The sequence below is a fragment of the Nerophis ophidion genome, linkage group LG08 (genome assembly GCF_033978795.1).
Source record: "Nerophis ophidion isolate RoL-2023_Sa linkage group LG08, RoL_Noph_v1.0, whole genome shotgun sequence".
In the NCBI taxonomy this organism is placed as follows: Eukaryota; Metazoa; Chordata; class Actinopteri; order Syngnathiformes; family Syngnathidae; genus Nerophis; species Nerophis ophidion.
In genome coordinates, this window is record NC_084618.1 from 11229978 (window position 1) to 11250828 (window position 20851).

At 42.5% G+C, this 20851-nt stretch overlaps 1 protein-coding gene across 1 annotated transcript in view; it reads right to left on the bottom strand.

The window, feature by feature from the left end:
• The window catches only part of sdk2b (sidekick cell adhesion molecule 2b), a 653132-nt gene that overhangs the window by 249444 nt on the left and 382837 nt on the right, over nt 1–20851 (bottom strand). The window contains 1 exon segment of the mRNA XM_061907681.1: nt 10772–10931. Coding sequence (XP_061763665.1) covers nt 10772–10931 — 160 coding nt within the window.

The following is a 20851-nucleotide window of genomic DNA, read 5'->3' on the forward strand; positions in this document are numbered from 1 at the left end:
CATGTTTGTACTGCGTTTAATTCTCCAGGCAGGAGTCTGATCACCACTTTGTCACGGATCAATCACTCCACAGGCGACGGTAAAAAATAAAAAAAAAAGTCTAGTTTTATTGTCCCCCCCCAACACCCCAAACAGGCGTGGACATTTGCTGGCGGCCGTGATCGTGTCGGAGCACAGAACTCATTTACGCTCTTCAAAAAAAGTGGACAGTGACGAGCAGGGGGGGCTAAGTACATCCAGATAAGACGTCAGTCCGCCATCGGGCAATTTTCTTCGGTCTTGTCGCGGTATTGATTAGATCCTCATGCCCGGGCGGGGGCTTTCACGGCCACTTCTTCCAGCTTAGGAACAAACAAGCGAGGACAGGTTTGATTAATAATTAAGCCCGCTCATTAATATTCGGGGTTAATCGGGAGCGAGAAGTCTGCTGCGGGTATATTCCCCCCCCGCAGAGGTCTGGGTCATGTGACAAGTGGCAAGTTGGCTTATTTCGAGATTGACTGGGTCACCTGGTTATGAAGTAAAATATAAAAATAACTGTTTTTTTTATTTATTGTACAAACCCCGTTTCCATATGAGTTGGGGAATGGTGTTATAAGTAAATATAAACAGAATACAATGATTTGCAAATCCTTTTCAAGCCATATTCAGTTGAATATGCTACAAAGACAACATATTTCATGTTCAAACTCATAAACTTTTAATTTTTTGCAAATAATCATTAACTTAACAATTTGATGCCAGCAACACGTGACAAAGAAGTTGGGAAAGGTGGCAATAAATACTGATAAAGTTGAGGAATGCTCATCAAACACTTATTTGGAACATCCCACAGGTGTGCAGGCTGATTGGGAACAGGTGGGTGCCATGATTGGGTATAAAAACAGCTTCCCAAAAAATGCTCGGTCTTTCACAAGAAAGGATGGGTCGAGGTACACCCCTTTGTCCACAACTGCGTCAAACAGTTTAAGAACAACGTTTCTCAAAGTGCAATAGCAAAAAATTTAGGGATATCAACATCTACGATTCACAATATCATCAAAGGGTTCAGAGAATCTGGAGAAATAACTCCACTTAAGCGGCATGGCCGGAAACCAACATTGAATGACCGTGACCTTCGATCGCTCAGACGGCACTGTATCAAAAACCGACATCAATCTCTAAAGGATATCACCACGTGGGCTCAGCTACACTTCAGAAAACCACTGTCATTAAATACAGTTGGTCGCTACATCTGTAAGTGCAAGTTAAAGCTCTACTATGCAAAGCGAAAGCCATTTATCAACAACATCCAGAAACACCGCCGGCTTCTCTGGGCCCGAGATCATCTAAGGTGGACTGATGCAAAGTGGAAATGTGCTCTGTGGTCTGACGAGTCCGAAATATTTGACATCTTGTCATCCGGACCAAAGGGGAAGCGAACCATCCAGACTGTTATCGACGCAAAGTTGAAAAGCCAGCATGTGTGATGGTATGGGGGTGCATTAGTGCCCAAGGCATGGGTAACTTACACATCTGTGAAGGCACCATTAATGCAGAAAGGTTCATACAGCTTTTGGAACAACAAATGCTGCCATCGAAGCGCCGTCTTTTTCATGGACGCCCCTGCTTATTTCAGCAAGACAATGCCAAGCCACATTCAGCACGTGTTACAACAGCGTGGCTTCGTAAAAAAAGAGTGCGGGTACTTTCCTGGCCCGCCCGCAGTCCAGACCTGTCTCCCATGGAAAATGTGTGGCGCATTATGAAGCATAAAATACGACAGCGGAGACCCCGGACTGTTGAAGGACTGAAGCTCTACATAAAATAAGAATGGGAAAGAATTCGACTTTCAAAGCTTCAACAATTAGTTTCCTCAGTTCCTGAACGTTTATTGAGTGTTGTTAAAAGAAAAGGTGATGTAACACAGTGGTGAACATGCCCTTTCCCAACTACTTTGGCATGTGTTGCAGCCATGAAATTCCAAGTTAATTATTATTTGCAAAAAAAAAAATAAAGTTTATGAGTTTGAACATCAAATATGTTGTCTTTGTAGCAAATTCAACTGAATATGGGTTGAAAAGGATTTGCAAATCATTGTATTCTGTTTATATTTACATCTAACACTATTTCCCAACTCATATGGAAACGGGGTTCGTACTTTGTCACGGCCAGGAATGCGCCCTCATCCTTGCGTTCTGCTTGTTGCACCTCGGGAGACGCCCACGGATGCACACAAAATAAATCATTGTACATTCCTTTCCCTGGTGTCTGTTGCCGTCATCTCCCCTTACTAATCTCAACTGGTTTCATCTCATTTATATCAGACAGCAATATGACAATTTGAAATGTGGACTCGTCAGACCACAGAACACTTTTCCACTTGGCATAAGTCCATCTTAGATGATTTCAGGCCCAGAGAAGCCGGCGGCGTTTCTGGATGTTGTTGATAAATGGCTTTCGTCTTGCATAGTAGTTTTAACTTGCACTTACAGATGTAACGACAAACTTTATTTAGTGACAGTGGTTTTCTGAAGTGTTCCTGAGCTCATGTGGTGATATCCTTTAGAGATTGATGTCGGTTTTTGATACAGTGCTGTCTGAGGGATCGAAGGTCACTGTCAGTCAATGTTGGTTTCCGGCCATGCCGCTTACGTGGAAGATGATGGATGGATGGATGGATGGATAGATATTTTAAAGACAGATTTAAACCGGAAGTAGTGATTTTAAAGACAGGACAAAACTGGTAATAGTGATTTTAAAGACAAAATTTAACTGAAAGTAGTGATTATTTTAAAGACATAATTAAACCAGAGGTAAATATTTTAAAGGCAGATTTAAACCGCAAGTAGTGATTTTAAAGACAGGACAAAACAGGTAATAGTGATTTTAAAGACAAAATTAAACTGAAAGTAGTGATTATTTTAAAGACATAATTAAACCGGAAGTAGTGATTATTTTAAAGACATTATTGAACTGTAAGTAGTGATCTTAAAGACAAAATTACACCGGAAGTAGATATTTTAAAGATAGAATTAAACCGGAAGTAGTGATTTTAAAGACAGGACAAAACTGGTAATAGTGATTTTAAAGACCAAATTAAACTGAAAGTAGTGATTATTTTAAAGACATAATTAAACCGGAAGTAGTGATCTTAAAGACAAATTTAAACCGAATGTAGATATTTTAAAGACAGAATTAAACCGGAAGTAGTGATTTTAAAGACAGGACAAAACTGGTAAAAGTGATTTTAAAGACAAAATTAAACTGAAAGTAGTGATTATTTTAAAGACATAATTAAACCGGAAGTAGTGATTATTTTACATACATAATTAAACCAGAAGTAGATATCTTAAAGACATAATTAAACCGGAAGTAGTGATTTTAAAGACAGGACAAAACAGGTAATAGTGATTTTAAAGACAAAATGAAACTGAAAGTAGTGATTATTTTAAAGACATAATTAAACCGGAAGTAGTGATTATTTCAAAGACATAATTAAACCCCAGGTAGTGATTTTAAAGAAATGATTGAACCGTTAGTAGTGATTTTAATATATATTAAATGTTACTAATATTATTGTTACTGAAATGATTTATTTCAGCTGAGGATCCTTGTACAAAAAAAATGTAATAAAACAGCCTGAGATGGTCCGATACACATTTTGAGTAGTTAACATGAGTACATTAGTAGAGAACTGCAACAAAGTAATGGTGATTTGGTAAAAATGCTTTACAATTTTTTTACTGCGTTTGCTGTATTGAGAAAAAAGACGAACAGTCGACTAATGCTTGAAAAAAAAGAAGAAAAAAAAGTGGTGTATTTTTCCCTTACACAAAAAGGCTTCAATCGCATGAATTTGGGACGGGACTGGGTTTGAAATATGGATGAAAGGAAAAGCTGTCAGCAAGGACGGCGATCAAGTAGAGAGAGAGAAAAAAAAAAAAGTTAAATCAGCCGACTTTCATGTGCTGGATAACAAGTCGAGTGGCGACAATAGCGACTGATTGATCACGCCGACTTCCTGTCGTGACATTAGGTACGCTCACACCTGCACGAGCCAAACCCCTCCCTCTATTGCACCATGATGACAGATTTTATGTCGAACCGCTTTTTGAACTGGGCGCCTAACAGACGCTGTTCCACTCCAGTCCAGCAGGTGGCGACAAAGGGCGATGTGAACGAGTGCCACCTCAGGAGAAATATGACATTAAAGTTAAATGAAAAATGAGTTGTACTTGTATAAAGTTAAAGTACCAATGATTGCCACACACACACCTTAGGTGTGGCGGAAGTATTTTCTGCATTTGACCCATCACCCTTGCTCACCCCCTGGGAGGAAAGGGGAGCAGTGAGCAGCAGCGGTGGCCACGCTCGTGAATCATTTTTGGGTGATTTAACCCCCAATTCCAACCCTTGATACTGAGTGCCAAACAGGAAGTTAATGGCTCCCATTTTTTTTCGTCTTTGGTATGACTCGGCCGAGGTTTGAACTCATGACTTACCGATCTCAGGGCGGACACTCTAACCATTATATATATATATATATATATATATATATATATATATATATATATATATATATATATATATATATACATATATATATATATATATATATATATATATATATATATATGTATGTATGTATATGTATGTATGTATGTATATATATATGTATATATATATATGTGTGTGTGTGTCTGTGTGTGTGTATATATATATATATATATATATATATATATATATATATATATATATATATATATATATATATATATATATATATGTGTGTGTGTGTGTGTTTGTGTGTATACTGTATATATGTATATATATGTACATATATGTAAATATATATGTGTGTATATATATATACATACATATACAATTTTATACATATATACATATATATATATACACACACATACATATATGTGTGTGTATATAAATATATATGTATATATATACATGTGTGTATATTGTGTGTGTATATATATGTATATATATACATACATACATATAAATACATATGTATATATATACATACATATTTATATATATACACACACATATATACACACACATGTATATATATGTGTGTGTATATATATATATATATATATATATACATATATACATATATGTATATACATATATGTAAACATATATGTATATATACATATATACATATATATAAACATATATGTATATATATATATATACATACATATATATACATATATATACATATATGTACATATATACACATATATATATATATATATATATATATATATATATATATATATATATATATATATATATGGGTGTGTGTACTTGATATTTGTAATAAATAAAATACAACAAATCCTATATTTTGGAACAGTTTTGACTGTCAGAGTGATGAGTTTGGTCGCCATGCATCCTGATCTGACAGCGTCAATCATTATCGTCTAATTAGTCCAAACGATGGATGCGCAGATAAACAGATGGATGAGATAATATGTTTGTATTACACACCGCTGCAGTGTGAGTCATTGACTGTGTGTTGTGTGTTGCTGACACACTCCACTACATTGTGACCACTTCTTCTTCTTCTTCTTCTCCTCCTCAAACCACCGCGTCACTCTGAGCTCTTGTCAGCCTCCGGAGATCTGCCAGAAATGACCAGCGACATCAACTCGCCATGCTGGCATCCCACTTTATTTATGTTCCTTCCTCCCTGGCCGTGTACTGTATGATCAGCACACACACACACACACACACACACACACACACTAGGCTCAGCGAGATAAGGCCGTGTTTGCTGCATGATAACAATCTTCTAGTTACCGTTAAAGACGCCTTATCTTACCCCCCCACTGCCACTGCTAACACACACCACACACACACACACACACACACACACACACACACACACACACACACACACACTGAAGCTGGCTGGTGAGAGAGTGATGGAGGCTGCAGTGTCAGGAGGGCAAAAGAGGATGAGCAACAACACCAGCAGCAATACGTCCCCTTTACTGTACTGCATTGTATAATATGTTTATAAATATATCCTTCACACGCAATAACTAATAAACACATAACAAACCTTCCAGCTCGTCCTTCAAGTCAATAAACTTCCAACAAGAGCATAAAAGTACAAAACCAAAAAGAAGTGAAGTTGTCACTTTGTGTAAATGATAAATAAAAACAGAATATGATGATTTGCAAATCCTTATATTCAATAGTATGGACTGCAAAGACAAGATATTTAACGTTCAAACTACAAAACGTTGTTATTTTTGGCAAATATTAGCTCATTTGGAATTGTATGCCTGCAATGTGTTTCCAAAAAGCTGGCACGAGTGGCAAAAAGGACTGAGAAAGTTGAGGAATTGCTCATCAAACGCTTATTTGGAACATCCCACGGGTGAACGGGCTAATTGGGAACAGGTGGGTGCCATGATCGGGTATAAAAGCAGCTTCCGTCAAATGCTCACTCGTTCACAAACAAGGAACGGGGCGAGGGTCACCACTTTGTCAGCAAATGCCTGAGCAAATTGTTCAAGAACGACATTTCTCAAGCAGCTGTTGCAAAGGAATTTAGGGATTTCACCATCTACGGTCTGTAATATCATCAAAAGTGCCAGAAAATCTGTAAAATTCACTGCATGTAAGTGGCAAAACTGAAAACCAACATTGAATGCCCGTGACCTTGGATCCTTCAGGCGGATCTGTATCAAAAAGTGTGTAAAGGATATCACCACATGGGCTCAGGAACACTTCAGAAAGCCACTGTCAGTAACTACAGTCGGTCGCTACATCTGTAAGTGCAAGTTGAAACTCTACTATGCCAAGCGAAAACCATTTATCAACAACACCCAGAAACGCCTTCGGCGTCGCTGGGCCCGAGCTCATCGAAAATTGATTGATGCAAAGCGGGAAATAAAGTTTTTCGCTTTTAAATTGTTTTTGGTAAGTGTGAACAAAGAGGAAAAGAACAATCCGGATTGTTCTAGGCGCAAAGTGTAAAAGGCAGCATGTGTGATGGTATGGGGGTGTATTAGTGATAACTTACACATCTGTGAAGGCACCATTAATGCTGAAAGGTACGTACAGGTTTTGGAGCAACATATGTTGCCATCCAAGCAACGTTATCATGGACGCTCCTGCTTATTTCAGCAAGACGATGCCAAGCCACCTGTTGACCGTGACACATGTAATTGTAAAAGTCACGGCTTTTGTATTAATATCAGATATTTGTCAGATATCAGCAAAAAAAACAAAAACGTATCGAATGATATCGGCTTGCACGTAATCCTGCTATGAGGCGCGAGCAGCTACACAACAGCTGAGCACACAATAGCACACAAGCTAAGCACACGCAATAATAACTGGACAATATTGCACATGCGTCAATAATGATAGTTGCACATTATTTACACGTGCGACGTCTCCTCTGAGAATGTGTTCAGTAACAAAGGTGTCCGCATCATTCAACTGACTCCATTATTGTTGCAATAAAAAAAATATTTACACTTCAACTTAAAGAAAGCATAAGTCCATTCGAGGCAGTTTCAAAATAAATGGGTTGGTGTTGTTCTCTGTTTGACTCCTTTCTCTTGATCAAACATTTTTTTAACATTCACTACAAAATAATACAAGTACCGTATTTCCTTGAATCGGGTATATGGTATGCGCCTGTTTAGAATTACTGCCGGGTCAAACTCGTTTCGCAAATTAGTTAGCGCATGCTTAGCATTACCGCCGGCTCAGGATTGAAGCCGGGTCAAACTCCTTACGCAAAATATTTTTATTAGTGCATGTCTAGAATTTCCGCCGGGTCAAACTCGTTTTGCAAAATAATTAGCATATGCTTAGAATTTCCACCGGGTCAAACTCGTCACGTCACGAGTGACACTTCACCTGTCATCATTTTCAAAATGGAGGAGGCTGATTTTAATCATTTGAAATCGCATAAAGGAAAGAAGATCAGGAGCTATTCAGTAGGATTTAAAGTCCAAGCTATTGAATATGCTAAAAAGAACAGTAAGCAGCTATGTTTTATTAATATACCGTAGCTGCGTGTGTCAAATATGAGTCATTAAATGACTCCCGCCTCCTGGTGGTAGAGGGCGCTAGTGATCCTTCTTGCGACTACTCGGCTGCAGAAGAAGTGACAAGTAGCAAGAATTTGTTTTCCTCTCGCTTGCACTTTTAACATGGAGGATTACATATCGAAAATAAAAGTTTTCTAAACTGGACTTTCAATCGAAGCAGGAGGTAATAAAGGAAGATCTCCATCGAGACAGAGAGACTTTTAAAACTGAAGAAAGATAAGGAAGACTTCTATAAACAAGTTATCGATGCTTTTGATCAGAAGGAGCTGCGCATGGACTTCATTTATAAGTAAAGGTAAGACCATAATAACGTTTTTTGTTATTAAATGTGCTTTTCATGATGGTATCCTTACATCACACTCAAATTTTTGAGCGCAGGCCTTTATTTACCGCATGCCTTTGGTAAGCGCCGGAGTGGGAAGAGGTTTTAAATGAATTAGCGCCCCGGCGGCAATTCAAGGAAATACGGTATGTATGATTCTTGCTGATACCGTGTCGGATCTGTTTAGGTATGGGCCAAAACTTAGCAGCTGTGATACCGGAATGGTATCAAATAAGACGAGTGAGTGCTTCCTGGGTGGGGGAGGGGCCCACAGCGGAGAAGAGCTTTTATAGTTAGAGCGGGGGTCGGCTCTAGGGCCGCATTTAGCGTCGTCCTAGTGACTCCCTGGAGCTTTTTGAAAAATGTATGAAAATGGATAAAGATGGGGGAAAAATATATTTTTGTTTTAGTATCTTTGGAAGGACAACATGAAAAAAATCCCACCTAATTGTGACAAAGCTCACTGTTTATATTAAACATGATTTATCTGATAGGAGTATTTGGCGAGCGCCATTTTGTCCTACTAATCTTTGAACTCACCGTGGTTTGTTTGCACGTGCGACTTCTGCCGAGGTTTATGCCACTCCTTCTTTGTCTCGCTTTGCCCACCAAATGTTTTATACTGTGCGTGAATGCAGAAATGTGATCTTTGTTGATGTTATCGACTTGTGTGTGAGTGCTAATCAGGCATGTTTGGTTACTGTATGTTACTGTATGTTTTAAACCAGTTGATCTGCCGTTTCTTTTCCTTTCTACTCTTCCCCCCTCTCCTTTGTGGAGGGGGGGGGGGCACAGGTCCGGTGGCCATGGATGAAGTGCTGGCTGTCCAGAGTCTGGACCCGGGGTGGACCTCCCATCTGTGCATCGGTTGGGGACATCTCTGTGTTGCTGACCTGTCTCCGCTTGGGATGGTCTCCTGCTGGCCCCACTATGGACTGGACTCTCACTATTATGTTAGATCCACTATGGACTGGACTATCACTATTATGTTAGATCCACTATTGACTGGACTCTCACTATTATGTTAGATCCACTATGGACTGGACTCTCACACTATTATGTTAGATCCACTATGGACTGGACTCTCACACCATTATGTTAGATCCACTATGGACTAGACTCTTACTATTATGTTAGATCCACTATGGACTGGACTCTCACACTATTATGTTAGATCCACTATGGACTAGACTTTCACTATTATGTTAGATCCACTATGGACTGGACTCTCACACTATTATGTTAGATCCACTATTGACTGGACTCTCACACTATTATGTTAGATCCACTATGGACTGGACTCTCACTATTATGTTAGATCCACTCTGGATTGGACTCTCACTATTATGCTGGCCCCACTATGGACTGGACTCTCACTATTATGTTAGATCCACTATGGACTGGACTCTCACACTATTATGTTGGATTCACTATGGACTGGACTCTCACGATTATGTTAGATCCACTATGGACTGGACACTCACACAATTATGTTAGATCCATTATGGACTGGACTCTCACTATTATGCTAGACCCACTATGGACTGGACTCTCACTACTATGTTAGATCCACTATGGACTAGACTCTCACCATTATGTTAGATCCACTATGGACTGGATTCTCACTATTATGTTAGATCCACTATGGACCGGACTCTAACTATTATGTTAGATCCACTATGGACTGGACTCTTACTATTATGTTAGATCCACTCTGGACTGGACTTTCACTACTATGTTCCGAGGATGTCGTTGTGGCTTGCGCAGTCCTTTGAGACACTCGTGATTTAGGGCTATATAAGTAAACATCGCTTGACTGATTGATGACTCGAGATCTCCGAAGCAGAGAGGGAGCAGACCTGACACCGCTCCAAGCACCTTTTCTTTAAACTGCTTATGACCGAGTGCGGCAGCTGTTTATGAACCTCCCTGCGTAATGTAATGTAATGTAATCAGTAAACGCCCAGATAAAGGAGGAGCGTGTTGGGACTGGTGGGAGGATGTAGCCCCAGACGTTTCTCCTCATGAGCTAAATTGAATCCTGTCTCTGTTTGATTCCTTTGCTTTTCGTCTTATCTAATAGATGTCATTGGTGTTTGAACCTGGCTTTACGTTACGAAGCGGAATTATGACACATACTGCCACCTGAGTTGTAACGACAAGCTACATTCACACACAGTCCCATCATAATGTGTTGAAGGAGGTCTTCCTTGTGGCATGTTTCCTTATATTTGTCAGAAATGAAGACGCGATGAACACACACATCTTGGGAACGCTGGTAATATCGTACCCGCATTGGTAACCATAGCAACAACCCTCACCATCAGTGCCCATCGTGTCCCGCCGCTGGTGTGGGACTCACCTGTACTCCAGCGAGAAGCGGGTCAGCTCGGTGTCGTTGTGGATCCACTTGAACTCCAAGGGCCAGCTGCCCTCGGCCATGCAGGTCAGCACCAGCCGGTTCCGCTCCAAGTGCAGCTGACTCCGGACGGGCTCCGTCTTGAAGTAGGGCGGCACGTCGTCTGCGCGAGAAGGAGAACACGGAGCTGGCTTAGGTGAGGACGGAACCAGCCGGAAGGCAACCCCGGGAGAAGGAAAAGTGCAGCGATTCACGAGCAAGGAAACCCAGTTTGGCTCGGTTTCATATCCGGGCAATTAAAACGTGTTTTATTTTGTTTGCTTCAAACGGTGCCTTGTTAGTTGCTGCAAAGGAGTCTTTCTTACAAGACAACAACAAAACATCCAAATAAAAACTCAACAAATCATACACTGTACACTCAAAAACAATTATTTATACAAACACACACAGTCGTGACCACAGAACCTTTTCCAAGAAGGTCTTATCTTTGTTTAACATTGAGCTGTTTGGCCAAAATACCCAGTTTGGAAGAGAAAAGGTGAGGAAAATAACCCACAAAAATGTGTCTTTAAATATGTTTTAGCCTTTTTGCTAGCCTGTTTCATTACAGACATCACTTGCTGTTTAAAAAGTGGGCATGCTAATGTTAGCGCGTTAGCATGCTGAAAGTGAAAAATAAAACAGAAAAAATGTGTCTTTAAATATGTTCGAGCCTTTTTATTAGCTTGTTTCATTACAGACATCACTTGCTGTTTAAAAAGTGGGCATGCTAATGTTAGCGCGTTAGCATGCTGAAAGTGAAAAATAAAACAGAAAAAATGTGTCTTTAAATATGTTCGAGCCTTTTTATTAGCTTGTTTCATTACAGACATCACTTTCTGTTTAAAAAGTGGGCATGCTAATGTTAGCGCGTTAGCATGCTGAAAGTGAAAAATAAAACAGAAAAAATGTGTCTTTAAATATGTTTTAGCCTTTTTACTAGCCCGTTTCATTACAGACATCACTTGCTGTTTAAAAAGTGGGCATGCTAATGTTAGCGCGTTAGCATGCTGAAAGTGAAAAATAAAACAGAAAAAATGTGTCTTTAAATATGTTCGAGCCTTTTCATTAGCTTGTTTCATTACAGATGACACTTGCTGTCTGAAAAAGTGAGCATGCTAATATTAGCACATTAGCATGCTAAAAGTGGAAAAAAACCCTACAAAAATATGTCTTAAAATATGTTTTAGCCTTTTTATTAGCCTGTTTCATTACAGATGACACTTGCTGTTTAAAAAAGTGAGCTTGCGAATAATAGCACGTTAGCGTGCTAAAAGTGGAAAAGAAAATGTGTTTAAATATGTTTTAACCTTTTTATTTAATTGTTTCATTACAGATGACACTTGCTGCTTAAGAATTGAGCATGCTAGTGTTAGCAGGTTAGTGTGCTACAAGTGGGAAGAAAAAAAAACATGAAATTGTGTCTCTAAATATGTTTTAGCCTTTTTACTAGCCCGTTTCATTACAGACATCACTTGCTGTTTAAAAAGTGGGCATGCTAATGTTAGCGCGTTAGCATGCTGAAAGTGAAAAATAAAACAGAAAAAATGTGTCTTTAAATATGTTCGAGCCTTTTTATTAGCTTGTTTCATTACAGATGACACTTGCTGTCTGAAAAAGTGAGCATGCTAATATTAGCACATTAGCATGCTAAAAGTGGAAAAAAAACCCTACAAAAATATGTCTTAAAATATGTTTTAGCCTTTTTATTAGCCTGTTTCATTACAGATGACACTTGCTGTCTGAAAAAGTGAGCATGCTAATATTAGCACATTAGCATGCTAAAAGTGGAAAAAAGCCCTACAAAAATATGTCTTAAAATATGTTTTAGCCTTTTTATTAGCCTGTTTCATTACAGATGACACTTGCTGTTTAAAAAAGTGAGCTTGCGAATAATAGCATGTTAGCGTGCTAAAAGTGGAAAAAAAAAATGTGTTTAAATATGTTTTAACCTTTTTATTTAATTGTTTCATTACAGATGACACTTGCTGCTTAAGAATTGAGCATGCTAGTGTTAGCAGGTTAGTGTGCTAAAAGTGGGAAGAAAAAAAAACATGAAATTGTGTCTCTAAATATGTTTTAGCCTTTTTACTAGCCCGTTTCATTACAGACATCACTTGCTGTTTAAAAAGTGGGCATGCTAATGTTAGCGCGTTAGCATGCTGAAAGTGAAAAATAAAACAGAAAAAATGTGTCTTTAAATATGTTCGAGCCTTTTTATTAGCTTGTTTCATTACGGATGACACTTGCTGTCTGAAAAAGTGAGCATGCTAATATTAGCACATTAGCATGCTAAAAGTGGAAAAAAAACCCTACAAAAGTATGTCTTAATATATGTTTGAGCCTTTTTATTAGCCTGTTTCATTACAGATGACACTTGCTGTCTGAAAAAGTGAGCATGCTAATATTAGCACATTAGCATGCTAAAAGTGGAAAAAAACCCTACAAAAATATGTCTTAAAATATGTTTTAGCCTTTTTATTAGCCTGTTTCATTACAGATGACACTTGCTGTTTAAAAAAGTGAGCTTGCGAATAATAGCACGTTAGCGTGCTAAAAGTGGAAAAAAAAAACGTGTTTAAATATGTTTTAACCTTTTTATTTAATTGTTTCATTACAGATGACACTTGCTGCTTAAGAATTGAGCATGCTAGTGTGCTAAAAGTGGGAAGAAAAAAAAAACATGAAATTGTGTCTCTAAATATGTTTTAGCCTTTTTATTGGCCTTTTTATTACAGATGACACTTGTTATTTAAAAAGGTGAGCATGCTAATGTTAGCGTGCCAAAAGCGTCAAGCATGGTGGTGGTGGTATTATGCTCTGGGCTGTGTTTCGCTGCCAATGGAACTGGTGCTTCACAAAGAGTACAAACCCCGTTTCCATATGAGTTGGGAAATTGTGTTAGATGTAAATATAAACAGAATACAATGATTTGCAAATCCTTTTCAACCCATATTCAGTTGAATATGCTACAAAGACAACATATTTCATGTTCAAACTGATTAACATTTTTTTTGTGTCCAAATAATCATTAACTTTAGAATTTGATGCCAGCAACACGTGACAAAAAAGTTGGGAAAGGTGGCAATAAATACTGATAAAGTTGAGGAATGCTCATCAAACGCTTATTTGGAACATCCCACAGGTGTGCAGGCTAATTGGGAACAGGTGGGTGCCATGATTGGGTATAAAAAAACAGCTTCCCAAAAAATGCTCAGTCTTTCACAAGAAAGGATGGGGCGAGGTACACCCCTTTGTCCACAACTGCGTGAGCAAATAGTCAAACAGTTTAAGAACAACGTTTCTCAAAGTGACATTGCAAGAAATTTAGGGATTTCAACATCTACGCTCCATAATATCATCAAAAGGTTCAGAGAATCTGGAGAAATCACTCCACGTAAGCGGCATGGCCGGAAACCAACATTGACTGACCGTGACCTTCCATCCCTCAGACGGCACTGTATCAAAAACCGACATCAATCTCTAAAGGATATCACCACATGGGCTCAGGAACACTTCAGAAAACCACTGTCACTAAATACAGTTGTTCGCTACATCTTTAAGTGCAAGTTAAAGCTCTACTATGCAGAGCTAAAGCCATTTATCAACAACATCCAGAAACGCCGCCGGCTTCCCTGGGCCCGAGATCATATAAGATGGACTGATGCAAAGTGGAAAAGTGTTCTGTGGAAATATACGACATTGTGTCATCCGGACCAAAGGGGAAGCGAACCATCCAGACTGTTATCGACGCAAAGTGTAAAAGCCAGCATGTGTGATGGTATGGGGGTGCATTAGTGCCCAAGGCATGGGTAACTTACACATCTGTGAAGGCATAATTAACACTGAAAGGTACATACAGGTTTTGGAACAACATATGCTGCCATTTAAGCGCCGTCTTTTTCATGGACGCCCCTGCTTATTTCAGCAAGACAATGCCAAGCCACATTCAGCACGTGTTACAACAGCGTGGCTTCGTAAAAAAAGAGTGCGGGTACTTTCCTGGCCTGATTTACACCCGGACAACAATATTGCCTTAAAGACACTGCCTTTACAATCTGTCGCCTCCTCCATGCAAAACAGCGTAATATATGCAAATTTTACTTACACATAAGTGAATGCAAGGCATACTTGGTCAACAGCCATACAGGTCACGCTGAGGGTGGCCGTATAAACAACTTTAACACTGTTACAAATATGCGCCGCACTGTGAACCCACACCCAACAGGAATGACAAACACATTTCGGGGGAACATCTGCACCGTAACACAACAGAACAAATACCCCATGCAGCACTAACTCTACCGGGACACTACAATACACACCCCCTGCTACCGCCAAACCCTTGACTATTTACATTCTAGATTGTCACTGAAGGCATCAAAACTATGACACCTGTGAAGTGAAAACCATTTAGATGACTATCTCTTTAAGCTCATGGAGAGAATGCCAAGAGTGTGCGAAGCAGTAATCAGAGCAGAGGGTGACTATTTAGAAGAAACTACAATATAGAACATGTTTTCAGTTACTTCACCTATTTCTTTGTTAAGTACATAACGCCACATGTGCTCATTCATAGTTTTGATGTGACTATCTACAATGTAAACAGTCACAAAACATATGTTTATTATTGTCATTTAGTCCTTAAATAAGATAGTCAACTTGTCTTTTAGTAGTAAGTAAACAAACAAAGACTCCTAATTAGTCTGCGGTAACATATTGTGTCATTTATACACCTATTATTTTGTACACATAATGAGGGACAAACAGTAAAAATCGGTTATTAATCTACTTGTTCATTTACTGTTAATATCTGCTTATTTTCTGTTTTAACATGTTCTATCTACACTTCTGTTCAAATGTAATAATCACTTATTTGTCATGACACGGAGTCGAACCCGCGTTTCCTCGGCGGCTGGAGCTGCGGCCGCCTCTGCTGACAGCGCGCCAAGATGCGCCTCCTTTGACAGCGCACTCAGACTTGTCCCCACTCGTGCTGAGGGCAGCACGCCTGCGCAGCAACAAGCCTGTGGTCAATCAACAATCGACACACCTGAACTTGATGAAAGGGAGCGGCATAAAGACCAGCAGACCCAAGGAACCTTTGCCAGAACGTCGCTAACCTTCCCGTAAGCTTCACGTCTGGCATCCCCTTCCCCGTGATTTCCTCACCTTTGCTTTGCTCTCTCTCTGTGTATCCCTGGTTCATGTCTCTTTGTGTGTTCACAGTGACTCCCCTGCCTTCCGTGATCAAGCCTTGTCCTTCGACATCCAACCGGATTCCTGACTGCCCTCCTCGATCCACGACCTCCCTGCTCGGACCCAGACTACACTGCCTCGCTCCTCCCCACGACCCATTGCCTGTCCACGAACTGCCTCTTCGTCTTGCCCCACGTGATTCGACGAAAGATTACAACCAACACTCACAGACAACAACCCTGGGTAACATTTACATTATTAATATTACACATAGTCACACTCATTCACTTAGAGTAGCATACACATGTCATATATTTATCAAAGGTTTAAAATAAACCTTGAAAGAACCGCAGTTCTGTCCTGGTTGTCGCCTCCTTCCCTTTGAACATAACAGTACGTTCTGGCCAACAACATGTCGGAACCAGGTGACAACGGTAAGCCCCAGCCCCGGACATCCAGATCCTCCGACCTGGCAATCCTTAGCTCCGTGGTTAGCGAACATCAGGTTCGTTTTTCTGCCCTTGAGGACAAATTAGAGAGAGACTTTACCCGACTACATTCCAGACTGGACAACATGTGCCCTGGGGCCAGTCCAGGACCTGTGGAACCCCCACATGCTTCTCCAGTCAGAAGACCTGAACACAGTATTCTGGAACGAGAGCCCAGAATTGCCAGCCCTAGACCCTTTGAGGGGGACTTTGAACTATGTCGAGGGTTTTTGGTACAATGTGACCTCATCTTTCGTCACCAGCCCTCCCGCTATTCCTCCGATGGTGCCAAGATTGCATTTATATTTTCTTTGCTTTCCGGCCCGGCTCTCAAGTGGGCTACTGCCGCAGTCGACAGGACCATGGGGCTCAACTCCGACTATTCTGCATTCCGTGTGGAATTTCAGGCTGTTTTTGATCACCCCAAGGATGGGGGAGACGCGGCCGGACGTCTGCACTCCATCTCACAGGGCTCACGTTCCGTGGCAGCCTATACCCTGGAATTCCGGACCCTGGCGGCGGACAGCGGTTGGGGGGACAGGGCACTCCAAAGCGCATTCCGTCGCGGCCTCTCTGAAGAGATTAAAGATGGTCTGCTGAGAGACAGACCTCTTTCCTGCAAAGACCTCATTGAACTGGCCCTCCAATTTGACTTAAGACTTTGTGAGCGAGCAGCAGAGCGAGACCAGAGAGCTGCCTCCAGGAGCCAAACTCTGCCTACCTTCAAGGCAGAAGTGGAACCAGACCGTTCCTCTAATACCACTACTATCCAGGTGAACCATACCTTATTCCCCCGTAATGAAGAAAATCCAGACATACTGCTCCCCACTATTCTGGCCTGGGACAAGAGGAGCATTCAAGTACAGGCATTTGTGGACTCTGGAGCTGACGAAAGTCTTTTGGACTACAAGTTCGCCCGGCAGATGGGCATTCCCTTGATCTTCCTGGACAAGACGCTGCCAGCACAGGCCCTGGATGGACGGCCATTGGGCCCCATCAAATACCGCACGGAGCCCCTTTCCATGACCATTTCTGGTAACCATAAGGAGACCATCAGCCTATGGGTGCTGGAGGCTCCAGTAGCCCCACTTGTGCTTGGAAGATCTTGGCTTCGTCACCACAATCCCCATATTTCCTGGACTTCCGGCAGAATCCTAGCTTGGGGCACACCATGCATGGCCAACTGTCTTGGGTCGGCATCCCCACCGGTCCGCCAATCCACTACCCCGACTCCCAAGGCTGATCTATCCCTGGTTCCTGCTTGCTATCACGACCTAGCTGAGGTCTTCAGTAAGGTACGTGCTCTGGGACTACCCCCTCATAGGCCCTATGACTGTGCCATTGAATTACTCCCTAACGCTACCCTGCCGTCTAGTCGCCTTTACAGTTTGTCTCTTCCAGAGAAGGAGGCCATGAGGAAGTATATTTCGGAGGGTCTTGCCACGGGCATAATTACCCCGTCCAAGTCTCCACTGGCGGCGGGATTCTTTTTTGTGGCCAAGAAGGACGGGTCACTTCGGCCCTGCATTGATTACCGTCACCTCAACAACATTACCATCAAAAACAAGTACCCTCTTCCGCTACTCAACTCTTCCTTTGAGTCCTTGGCACCTGCAACCATATTCACCAAACTGGATCTTCGGAACGCCTATCACCTGGTACGTATCAGAAAGGGAGACGAGTGGAAAACTGCCTTCAACACCCATATGGGGCATTATGAGTATCGGGTAATGCCCTTTGGACTTACTAACGCACCTGCAGTTTTTCAAACACTAGTTAACGACATCCTCCGTGACATGCTGGATCAATTCGTGGTTGTGTACCTTGACGATATTCTGATTTTCTCCCGTAACCTCTCTGATCACCAGCAACATGTCCGACGTGTCCTGCAACGCCTCTTGGAAAATTGTCTATTTGTTAAGGCAGAAAAATGCTGCTTCCACTCCTCTTCGGTTGAATTCCTGGGATTTGTGGTCGAAAGGGGTCATATAAGACCCGACCCGAAGAAGGTGGAGGCCGTGGTGAAGTGGCCGCAACCAACCACAAGGACGGAACTTCGGAGGTTCCTCGGCTTTGCCAGCTTCTACCGACGATTCATCCAGAACTTCAGTAGGGTTGCGGCACCGCTCCACGCTCTCACGTCTACAAACGTGCCTTTCGTGTGGACTCTTTTGGCTAGGAAGGCCTTTGAGGAACTAAAGGAGCGTTTTGTTTCCGCCCCCATTCTAGTCCACCCCGACTTGGACACTGCCTTCTTGGTTGAGGTGGACGCCTCAGACTCGGGGATTGGGGCTATTCTCTCTCAAAGATCCAAGAGTGACAATTTGATTCACCCTGTTGCCTTCTTCTCTAGACGTCTGACTCAGGCCGAACAGAACTATGATGCTGGGAATAGAGAGTTATTGGTGGTCCACGAGGCCCTGGTGGAATGGAGACACTGGCTGGAAGGAGCTAGACACCAGTTCCAGATACTGACCGACCACAGCAACCTTCTGCACATCCGAGCTGCAAAAAGAATCAACAATCGCCAGGCAAGGTGGCAGCAATTTTTCTCCCGCTTCAATTACGTGCTCTCTTTCAGACCAGGTTCCAAGAACACTAAGGCTGACGCTCTATCCCGGTTATTTGTAAGAGAGTCCACCTGTCCGTCAGAGGCGGAACCCATCCTTCCTCCCACTCGTATTGTGGGGATGGTAACCTGGAAGGTGGAGGACCTGGTAAAATCTGCGCTGCGTTCCAGTCCAGGACCAGGAGGTGGACCACCCAACAAGCTGTTTGTCCATCAGGAGCTACGACCCAGAATCCTGGATTGGGGGCATTCCAGCCTGTTTTCTTGCCATCCAGGTTTTCAACGAACCCTATCACTGCTGCGAAGACGTTTTTGGTGGCCATCCATGGCCAAGGACACTCGTGAGTTCATCGCTGCTTGTGCTACTTGTGCCCGTAGCAAGACGTCACACAGGCCTCCTGCTGGTCTCCTTCACCCTCTCTCCATTCCTGCCCGTCCTTGGTCACACATTGCTCTGGATTTCGTCACGGGATTTCCAGCATCTAGAGGTAACACCACCATCTTAACTATTGTTGACCGTTTTTCCAAAGCAGCCCACTTCATTCCGCTCCGCAAGTTACCTTCTGCCTCAGAAACGTCTGAGCTTCTCACACAACACGTCGTCAAGCAACATGGTATCCCGGTGGATATCGTCTCTGACCGAGGCCCTCAGTTTACATCACAAATATGGAGAGCCTTCTGCAAGGGAATCGGGGCCTCGGTCAGCCTCACATCGGGATACCATCCCCAGAGCAACGGGCAGGCTGAGAGGGCGAACCAAAGCTTGGAGACCATGCTACGCTGTGTCGCCAGTCATCAACCTACGTCCTGGAGCAAATATTTGCCTTGGGTGGAGTTTTCCTATAACTCCTTGAAGAGCTCCGCTACCGGCATGTCTCCATTTGAGTGCTCGTTGGGTTATCAACCCCCCTTGTTTCCCCAACAGGAACTGGAAATCGCTGTGCCCTCGACTAGGGCTCATATTAGGCGGTGTCAGAGGGTGTGGAGAGCCGCTCGTGCGGCCTTAAAGAGGGCCTCTGAGAAGATGTGCCGCAACGCCAACCGTCATCGCATTCCAGCACCGTCGTATCAGCCAGGACAACAAGTTATGCTACTCACAAAGGACCTCAGCCTCCAGGTACCATCTAGAAAATTGGCGCCACGTTACGTTGGTCCTTTTGCCATCTTGTCCATCATAAATCCTGTGTCTGTCAAATTGGCTCTTCCACCCTCTGTCAAGCGGCACTCAGTGGTCCATGTGTCCCAGATTAAGCCGGTAGCGGAGAGTTCTCTGTCCCCTGCTACCCCTGCCCCTCCACCCTCGAGGTTCTTGCCGAATGGAGATCAGGTTTGGACGGTCAAGGAAATACTCAGGGTCCGTCGACAAGGTAGGGGGCTCGTTTATCTGGTAGACTGGGATGGATATGGGCCGGAAGACAGATCTTGGGTGCCTGCCTCCTATCTTGCCGACCCCTCTCTTCTGGAGGATTTCTACCGTGCCAATCCTGATGCTCCCCGGCGCTCGTCGGGGACCTCGCATAAGGGGGGAGGTACTGTCATGACACGGAGTCGAACCCGCGTTTCCTCGGCGGCTGGAGCTGCGGCCGCCTCTGCTGACAGCGCGCCAAGATGCGCCTCCTTTGACAGCGCACTCAGACTTGTCCCCACTCGTGCTGAGGGCAGCACGCCTGCGCAGCAACAAGCCTGTGGTCAATCAACAATCGACACACCTGAACTTGATGAAAGGGAGCGGCATAAAGACCAGCAGACCCAAGGAACCTTTGCCAGAACGTCGCTAACCTTCCCGTA